This window comes from Lichenostomus cassidix, chromosome 6 (genome assembly GCF_008360975.1).
Source record: "Lichenostomus cassidix isolate B80296 chromosome 6, HeHo_3.0, whole genome shotgun sequence".
NCBI lineage: Eukaryota > Metazoa > Chordata > Aves > Passeriformes > Meliphagidae > Lichenostomus > Lichenostomus cassidix.
Genome location: NC_139487.1, coordinates 12,540,228 through 12,549,968, shown reverse-complemented (window position 1 = coordinate 12,549,968; position 9,741 = coordinate 12,540,228). Strand labels below are relative to the sequence as shown.

The 9,741-nt window shown below is 55.0% G+C and overlaps 1 protein-coding gene and 1 long non-coding RNA gene across 2 annotated transcripts; one reads left to right on the top strand and one right to left on the bottom strand.

The window, feature by feature from the left end:
• Window positions 1-1,217: 1,217 nt before the first annotated feature.
• On the bottom strand, window positions 1,218-4,661 carry LOC146435227 (uncharacterized). The gene is made up of 3 exons (XR_014853180.1): window positions 4,574-4,661; window positions 4,061-4,455; window positions 1,218-2,066 (listed from the first exon to the last, which is right to left on the bottom strand). It is a non-coding gene; the product is annotated as an uncharacterized LOC146435227 (long non-coding RNA).
• A 468-nt stretch (window positions 4,662-5,129) lies between these two features.
• LBX1 (ladybird homeobox 1) lies at window positions 5,130-7,303 on the top strand. The gene is made up of 2 exons (XM_085064989.1): window positions 5,130-5,454; window positions 5,754-7,303. The coding sequence occupies exons 1-2, from the start codon at window positions 5,130-5,132 to the stop codon at window positions 6,254-6,256; spliced, it is 828 nt and encodes a 275-aa protein (XP_084921115.1). The 3' UTR covers window positions 6,257-7,303.
• The last annotated feature ends 2,438 nt before the right edge of the window (window positions 7,304-9,741 follow it).

Sequence of the window (9,741 nt, the reverse complement as noted above, 5' to 3'; positions counted from 1 at the left end):
CTTTCAATTTCTTCTCTAAAACAGCTTGTGGAGCAGACGGGGTCCCCTATTTGCTTTCCACTAGCCCGAGAGCATGCCCGCTTACACCGGGCCAGGGACTGGCCCAAATTGTGGCTCCCTCCCCTCTCCCGGCCTCACAGCGGGGCGGCGAGAGCGGTGCGAGCATCGCCGTGCCAGCTCCACTGTGGGGGGCTTTGAAGGGGGGAAGTAAATCGGCCCCGGGGGTGGGCAGAAAGTGCATGGACCTTGCAGCTCCGCCGGTCTCGGCGCCGCTGAGTCGCCCCAGGAGTTGGTTTGCAAACGAAAATCCCCGGGGGAAGTCGGGGAGCTGGGCACCGCACAGCCCATCCGCCCGAGGGGGGCTGCGCCTAGCATCCCGCTTCTGGTCGGGCTTCTGAGCCAGCGGATTTCGTCCCTGGTCGGTGCCGTTCACATCCCGTCTCCGCGGCCGAAGCCCTCCGAGGGAACGACGAGTTTTCCATCTTTCTCTGCCGGGAAAGTTCGGGGCTTAGTGGGGCCTGCGTGCCCCAGCCGGACCAGGTCGGGCTAGCTGCCCCCGACCCCGGCTCCCAGGCCGGATGCGGACACTCGGGTGGCATTTATTTTTGGTGCAGCCAAGATTTTTCCCCTGCAGGGAGGTGGTTGCGAGGGAGGGGAGGATCGGCCGACAGCTGTACAACGACCTCCAGAAACGGGCTCTGCTGGGGAGCTTCTCCCCAACCCCGCAGCGCTCCCCGGTATCCCTGCACCCCCTGTTCATCCCAGCCGGGAGCAGACGGGAGCCTAGCTCGGGGCGGTTGTTTTCCAAAGGAAGCAACGCCGAGCAGTGCCCGGCCGCGGCGGGATCAGGGGATACCTGTAAGCGTCTATTACCGGCTGTTTTGCAAGAGACGACCGGGACAGGGACCACGGACCCCGCCGTGGCTCTCCCTCCTCCGTGCTTCACCGCGGGTCCCACCGGGGTCTCTCCGCCCCTCGGCACTCGCAGCCCCAAACAGGGGGGCGGGGGGGTGGGGGGCTAGGCTTGGAGACAAAAATAACAGTTATTTCTTAGGTTCCCGGGTCTCTCTCCCGGCCTTTGAGAGATGCTGCGCCAGGACTAGCTGTCAGCTCGAGGGCACGGAGTTTTGCTCCTCTCCACGCTGCTAAGAGGGAGTGGTAACGTGTTTAGACCACTTAAACTAGGCAGACATAGCTGGGAGCCATGCATGGCTCAGTTATGCCGGGAAAGGAGGTGTCATTTGTACGCAGTTACTTTGGTGATCAACACTTGAATGATATATGCCGCCTGCTTTAATTATATTCCTGTGACATTTTCCTGGACAGGAGCGGACCGCACACAGCCAGAGTCGGGCAGCCCCAGGAGTGTCCTGCTGCTGCCCGCCAGGCCCGGGACTGTTCCGGGGAGGGCAGCTACGCCGATACCCCGAAATACGGTTCTGGGGACGGCGAGGGGGAACGCCTCCAAAGATGCTACTCGCAGCCAGAGATTTTTTTTTGCGGGTGTCCCCACTCGCGATTAGTTTCGGATTCAGCGGCAGTTTTCTGCTCTGCGAGGAGGAAAGGCAGCAGATTTACCCGCTTTTCTTCCACGGTGGAAGGCAGGGACCCGGAGGGACACTTCCCCAAAGGTTTCGGGGGACCCCCTTATCCATCCCTGGGGACATCCAAAGGCCGCCGTTCCCCCCATCCCTGCTTCCCACCTGTCTCTCGGCCGAGGATCCGACACAAACTTCTCCTGCCTGCACCAGGAGTAGGTCAGTTCCAGGTCCCACTCAGAGGGGCTATAGCAGACAGAAGCGGGGAAAGGGGGGTTGGAGCGCATCGGATGAGGGTGTTTTTCCCCAAACGACCTCAAAGCTGGGCCACACGACTGGCAGCTGCCTCCCTGCGGGACGGGCAGAGGAGCCCGGCGGGATGCGAAGTTCCGCGGCGGTGGCTGGAGCAGGCCCCCGGCTGTCCCCGGGGCTCCCTTGCTCCCCGGTGCCCTCCGAGGACAGTGAGATGCAATGGGACACGCCGGGGGCCACTGAGGCTCCCTAATTCGGGACTGGGTGCCAAACGGGCTGCCAAAAAAAAAGAAAATTAAAATAATTAAATTCCGAAGGATGAGGAGGGGGGATGCAGAGCTCTCCCCCTAAGCTGGGCTGGGGGCAGCCCAGCCCGCCCCCGGTGCGCAGAGAGGGAGCCGTTTGCGAGGAGGGAGATGTAGCTGTTGCAAAGGCAAAGTAAGCGCAGGAAAAACGAACCCAAATCCACCAAAGGCGCCACCGGGCAGCCGAGAGCACAGAGGAGAGGGGTCGGTCGGAGCCTGCCGGGACAACTATCGAGAGCAGTGGGACTTGGGGAACGGGGGCCAGGATCTGCCCCCTTCCCTGTAAACCATCCCTTTTCTCCATGAAGTGCTGTCTGGGGAGGGACGCTGGGCACAAGGGCAGGCGACAGGCCTGGAGCCACCGGGCTGAGCTACTCATGCAAAGCATGAACCCGGCTATCTCCTGCCAGGCAGCGGCCGAGGCAAACGAGGAAGGGTCCCTCTGTGTCGCGGAGTCTGTACTGAGGCCGCTGTCCGTCTTCCCCTGGGCTCTGCCCCTATTAGGGAGCCAAAAGAAAAAAGAGCATGGTGCTTTTAAATCCCTGTCCTCCCTCGTAGGGGTAGGGGGACAGGGGAGATGCAGGCTGGGGGGCAACAGGGGATCGAAAACGGTTTGTAGGATGTCTCTGTGTTTGAAGCACTTTTGCCCGTGCCCTGAGCGGAACGGGCTGCGCTCGAGATGGGGGCGCAAGTTGCGCCCGGGTCCGCACTCCGCTCCGCAAGGAAGGCTGCAGCCGGTAACTGGCTGAGCCTCAGAGCATCCCATACCCCCGCCAGCCCGCCCAAACTCGCACCCAGGAACGAGGCTATTTTTCTTTCGGTTTTTTTGTTGTTTTTTTTTTTTCCCTGTTTTTATTTTTTTAAAATCTTATTTCTGTAATTATAACACCAGCACCCCCGGCTGAGTTCTCAATAAAACCTGGATACTGACATAAAACGCCACGCTGGAAAACAATGCGAGGGGACACAAGGGAGAGGAGGAAAGTCTCTAATTGGTTAAAATATGTTTAAATCACTTCATAAAACCCAAGCAAAGCGAAGCAAATAATCCACCTAGCAAAGCAAAGAAGCCGGGCGATTTAGAATCAGTGTAATTCGCTCCCCCCCCGACCGACTCCCCCCCATCTCCTCGCAGTATTTGATATGATGAATAACCCAATATAGGCCTTTAAAAATAGGTCACTGCATAAAGAGACTCCCAGAGAGCTATAAAAAATGGGAAGAGGGCGCTTTAAGGAGAGGAGCCATTTGCTTCTTTTGTGCTTGTTTGGTACCTAGCGGCCTGAGAGCTGCCAGCCGTCCTCCTCCTGGTCCTCAAGGTGAGGAGGGAAAGTTGAGGCCGCATCCAAGCCCCGGCCTCTCTTCCTGGCCCACCGCCCCTCCAGCCACCGCCCGTCCCGTCCAGCCCCAGCCCGGCCCGAGAGTCGTGTCCCGGCCGGGGTGTCCCCGGGGACCGTGGGGTGCTCACGCCCGCAATGGGGGCCAAGCTGTTCACCCCGGCTCTGGGCTTTGTCTCCGTCCCCGTGAAACGGCGAGACAGAAACGGGATGGTGATCCGCGTTGAAATACTAGGGAGCAGGTCCAGCACCGCGGAGAGCCGGGCCGGGTTCCCCCAGAGTGGGGAATACAGCGACCTTCGCCTCCCCTGCCCCTCTCCAGAGCAGCCCGTGGGCTCGCAGCAAAAAGACTTGGGCTGGAAACCAGCCCTCCCCGACTCTTTTGCCCCGCGCTGCCCCCGGCCAGGACCACCCGGCGCCACCGGAGCCCAAGAAGCCGCCGACATCCCCGGAGCGCTCCCGGCCCGCACCCCGCCGCGCAACCCCTCCGTGGGTGCTCCCGACACCGGGGGGCCCTGCTCCCGCCCGGGCCCCGCAGCCCGCTCCGACACAGGGCGCAGGGAAAGAGGAGCACGACAAATTCGGCGGAAACCTTCGGATTTTATTGGAAAGGAAAGGTCTGCCTTACCTGGAACCAGGCTGTCCCCTTCTTCCCCTCATTAAAAAAAAAAAAAAAAAAATCGAACCGCTCTGCGTAGAGCCGGAGAGAGACATTTTGAATAACCTGGTAGCAGAAATTAGCAGGAGGGAGAAATAGAAGAAAAAACAAAAAAAATCTCGGGGGAAAGAAAAAAAAGATACACCCGGATATTTTTCGGTTTGTTTTGTTTTCGCTTATTATTATTTTTCACTATACTGTATTATCCTGATGCAATAAAGGCTGGTTTGTAATGTAATTTAAAAATATATATGTCCAAACAAATAGCAGGGCCAGAATATGACAAGTGCATTCAGCATTATAATTCAACTGGGCTCCACCTCCATACCGCCTCCTAATTAATGGGTCTCCGAACTTGCAAAAGCCTGCATTGGACAGAGAGAGAGAGAGAGAGAAAGAGAGAGAGAGAGAGGGCGAAAAGTGTCATTGAAGATAATTGATTACCTCCCAATCAACAATAACTTGTTAGCAATAGTCAATTACCCCATCTCTTCTCGCTTCTTTCCCCCTGGTCCGAGGTCTCGGTGCGAGGGCTGCTCTTCCCCTCGCCGAAGTCTGCTTTTTCTTTTTCTTTTTTTTTTTTTTAATTATTTTTAAAAATTATTTTGGGGTGGGCATTCGCTTGGGGTGGGGGGGCAGGGAAAGTGCTGTGATTTGGGGTGTTTCTTAAAATAGCACCTAGAAAGAGAGAGGAGAGACAGGGAGAGGGAGAGAGAGAGAGAAAGAGGAGACAGAGAGGAGGGGGGGAAATCTCCGACCCAAAACCCTGGGACAAGAGGTACGGCAGGACCACCTCTCGGCGAGGGACCGACGGCAGCTCCGCTCCGCGCCCGCCCGCCGCCCTGCCCGCCCGGCCCGCCGCCCGACGTGGCTCTCCCCGGGAGGACCCGGGGCTCCTCCGCCGGAGTTGGAGGTGGGCTTCAACTTTTGCTCGCTGTCTTCGCCGCCGTCACCCCGCGGTCCCGCCGGGGGCTTCTCCCCGCGGCAGCGCATCCCCGTCGCGGGTGGGGAAGGCAGCCCCGTGCAGCCCGGCCCCACCATGACTTCCAAAGAAGAACCCAAGCCCTCCTCGGGGGAAGAACGGCGGCGGAGCCCCTTGGATCACCTCCCGCCGCCGGCCAACTCCAACAAGCCCCTCACCCCCTTCAGCATCGAGGACATCCTCAACAAGCCCTCGGTGCGGAGGAGTTACACCCTCTGCGGAACGGCCCACCTCCTCTCCTCCGCCGAGAAGCACCCCCCGGCCGGGCTGCCCCTCTCCGGCCGGGCGCTGCTCTCCCAGACCTCGCCCCTCTGCGCCCTGGAAGAGCTGGCCAGCAAGACCTTCAAGGGGCTGGAAGTCAGCGTGCTGCAGGCGGCCGAAGGTAAGCCCCTCGCAGAGTGGGGGAGATCCTCCAGAGGGTGGGTGCCCCGCTCCTCCCCATGGCCTGGTTTTCCTTCTCTCCTAGTCCCTCGCCATCTCCCAGGGTGTCGCATGGGGTGGGATGGGGAGTCCCCGGGCGGCCGGTACCCTGCCGCATCCTCCACCCGCAGCTTTCGGGGTACGGGAGAGGGGGCTCTGCCCCGCTCCCTCCAGACACCGACGGGACAGGGGTGTGGGGTCCGGGGGCTCGGGTCGGGGCGGACTCGGGAAAGCGGGGACAATCTGGCGGCTCGTCGGCAGGCCGGGACGGGATGACCATCTTCGGGCAGAGGCAAACGCCGAAGAAGCGTCGGAAGTCGCGGACGGCCTTCACCAACCACCAGATCTACGAGCTAGAGAAGCGGTTCCTCTACCAAAAATACCTGTCGCCGGCGGACCGGGACCAGATCGCCCAGCAGCTGGGGCTCACCAACGCCCAGGTCATCACCTGGTTCCAAAACCGCCGCGCCAAGCTCAAGAGAGACCTGGAGGAGATGAAGGCCGACGTGGAATCGGCCAAAAAGCTGGGCCCCAACCCCGCCGTGGACATCGTGGCCTTGGCCGAGCTGGAGCCCAGCGCCGAGGGAAGGGGCAAGGCACGGCCCGGGTCCCCGCCGCCGCCCCCCGCCGCCGCCCGGGAGCCCGGCGCCCCGCCGCCGCCCCGCCCCGCCTCGCCCCCCACGGAGCGGCCCCGCAGCCGCCGGGACAGCGAGGAGGAGGAGGAGGAGGAGGAGGAGGACGTGGAGATCGACGTGGATGACTGAGGGGCGGCCGGCGACCCCCCCCGTGTCTCTCCCCCCCCATCCCGACAGCTCCAGACCGGCACCCTCGGCCCCCATCCCGGCCCCGGCAGCGCGGCGGGGCGGCTGCGCCCCTCGGTCGGAGCAATAAGCAATAGAACCCCACCACAGACACACACACCCCGAGCAATTTAGGGTAGAGTCGATATCCCTCCGCCTGCCACATCTTTGGAACGGTGCAATTACGGACGGCTTCTGTATAAATATTTAAACGTATATATTGGATTTTTTTCCTTCCCCCTTCTTTTTGAGGTTTTGACTATTATTTTTTTTAATAGCTATCAATGATGGTTATTTTGTCTCTAAGGGAGACGCGTAACCTTGGAATAAACCTGGCTTCCAACAGATGTTTGGGAACGCAGTTGTTTTCAAAGACTTCCGAAACAAACCACTTTAGAGAAGATTTAAGTTAGGCTTAAAATGGCAACAGCAAAAAATTAGCCGCTTTCCTTTCCCTGCATGTTTCAGAGGTGCACGAACTAATTTTTTTTTCCTTTTAAAAAATATTTTTTTCTTTCGCAATCTTGGGAACTTGGGGCTGGGTTATAATGCAAGTTGAAAAATATATACTTTCTTTTTTTTCCTAGAGCATAGAGATTTGTCTCCAATGCAATTTCTGCCTCATTTTACCAATTAAAAGCTATTTTTACCATTTTCTGCTATTGTTGTGCTTTTATTAAAAAGCTGCCTTTCGTATTTTTGATATGAAGGTGGTAACAAAAAAAAAAAAAGAAAATAAAAAATCCTAGAATTATTTTTTACTCTTTTTAGAATTTTTTGCATGCTATGGAAATAAAAAAGGACAAATCCCAAGATCAATACATTTAAATATTACACTATAAATTAATAAAATGTACAGATTTAAGACCTGTTTTTGTTTTAATTGTACAAATTTTAAAAAGCCTGCTATTTAAGTTCCGATAGGGACAATGTCGCTTTATTTACTGTCTCTTAGAATTGTACAGATAGCTCTTTTTTCCGATACAATAAAATCTTTACCATTTTAATATACTTTTTAACGTCCTTCTTTGTGACCGAAAAAACACCCCGCCGCCCCGAGGATACGCCAGACTTTTCCCCCACAGGAATCTCCCATCCCGTTCGCATTCAAAGTTACTCTAACAGAAGCCCTTCCGAGAAAAAATTACGGGAAAAGAGCACACGAGCGAGACCACGATTATGTAATTTTTTTTTCATTTTTTTTCTGAGTCTAATGCCAGGCAGAGTTTAGCAAAGGAAGAATGGGTGTATCGATAAGCCGGAGGTGCGGGCAGCGCTGCCCGGCCGCGGGGGATGCGCGGCGGCGGCGGGAGCGCGGAGGGGCGAGTGGGACCACCCGGGACCGCCCCGCCGCTCCCGCCATCAGCAGGGCATTTCCAGTCCGAAATTGGAGGGGAAAGAGAGTGGCACAGAAAAAATAATGGAAATAAAAAATAAGTCCGAGCGGGAGCAAGGAATTTTCAGCAATTTGGACAAAAGGAGCGGGTGGTGCTGCGGGGGGAGCTGCCCTCCACCCGGCGGGCCAGGCCTCCTGCTTCTGGGCGAAAGCTGCCACGGGGACACGGGGATGGAAGATATTTCTTTTTCTCCCTTTAATTCTTTTAATTTCCTCCTCTTCTTTTTTTTTTTTTTTAAATTTCTTTTTTTTCAGCTAAAATTAAAGCCCTGGCGAATGTGTTTTCTCTTGGCAGCGTGACTTGCCTTTGGAGTCGAGCAACGTGTGTTTCTCCCTATTCTTTGCAAAATTTATGTGAGAAAGGCAAATCTGGTGTACAGTGGTGGAGTCGGCAGAGAAGTGCCCAGATAAGACGGGGTTGGTTTGTGGGTTGGATTTTTTTTTTTTTGGTCCAGTTTCTCCGAGGCTAAATAAATCTTTCTCCTCTTTGAGAATGGATGGGGTTGTAATTTTTAGCGTAAAGCATGAAAACTGGGGACAAATGAGCCCTCTTCTCTGAAGTGACAAGCGACAATGGAGCATATACAGCCTCCTGCGGTTCGCCATGCTGAAACAAGCGTGCCCCTCCACAGCAGAGAGAAGGCGAGCGCTTGGAGACCATATGGTTTTTGAATTTTCTTCACAATTTCCAGACAATTTGATGGATTAGGTTAACCCTCCCTTCCACTGTTTAACTCCACAACAATGGGAGCAGAGCTGTTCTCCCTTCGTCGGGGCATCTGTGCGCTTCTATTCTTTTTTCTTTCTCTCTTGGTATTTGGAACAAGCCTATGAATTACAATGAAATTCACTTTTCTTTAGTATTATTTGGAAGAGCACTTGTTTTCCGCCACCTCCCGCCCCCACTCCACCATCCCCTCTTTTTTCTTTTTTCTTTTTTTTTTTTTTTTACCTCCGAATGATAGCTTTGACTTCTGTCCAGATCTCTCGGAAAGCCTTCAATCTTGTCCTTAAGTGTTTTTATGCTAAACAGGGAAATCGTAAATGCTGAGAAACTGTGACATTTATGTGAAGATCTAGTTAAAGGGCTTTATTTGTTTTCTTTATCTGTTTTTTTTCCCCATTCCCTCTCCTGTTCCCCCTCCTCTCCTGCCCCCTCCCTCCCCCAGTCTTTTATTCTTTTGTCTTGGAATGGATTTAATGAGGCTGCAAACAGTACAATTCACTATAACCAAGAAATAAAAAAAAAAAAAAAAAAAAGTGGCTGGGTGTATGGAAAATAGGCTGGGAGTTAATTTGGGTTTCTGATCTATTGACTTCTGAGTGCAAAGAGAAGACATGCCGGGCCGCCTTGCACCCGCAGAAGTTTACCACACGTGGCTGGGGCGGGTTAGTAAATAAAGCCTCCTCCTGAAGATTTGCAGCCTGTTAATTTGGCTCTCCCCCCATTTCCAAATAACTGGGATTTTGGCTGTTTAATCTGCGTATGCACAAACAAAAGCTATTATTTTTAACTTAAAAATGAAGCGCCGGCTTGTGCCTTTCGTTTGTCATCCAGTTTGAAAAGCGCCGTTCCCCGGGATCACCTACCTGAGTAGATCTATTGCTCGGGGTTTGCTCTCCCTAGAATTTTAGATATAATACGGGTTTTTTTTTCTTTTCAGTGTTATTTTTTTTCCTGACTTGGGTTTTTTTTGTTTTTTGTTTTGTTTGGTTTTGGTTGTTTTTGTTTTGGGTTTTTTAGGGGGCTGTGGGAATGGGGGGAGCTGTTGTTTGTTTGTTGGTTGCTTTGGGTTTTTTTCGCCCTCAGCAGCAGGAGGGATGCGATGCCAACGCTGAATCGTGCCCTCTGGGCTGCCCCAGCCGCAGCCCTTCCCGGCCCACTCGGAGGGCTGCTGCCATGGACACGGCATGGAACCCCTCCTGCCTGCCCCAGATTTACCCCAAATTCGGGATCTCCGGATCTGCCCCACCGACCCAGCTGCCGCTAGCCGCTTCCCGCCGTGTCCAGCGCTGTCCCTCAGAAGGAGGGAGCTGGGCCGAGACCCCTAGT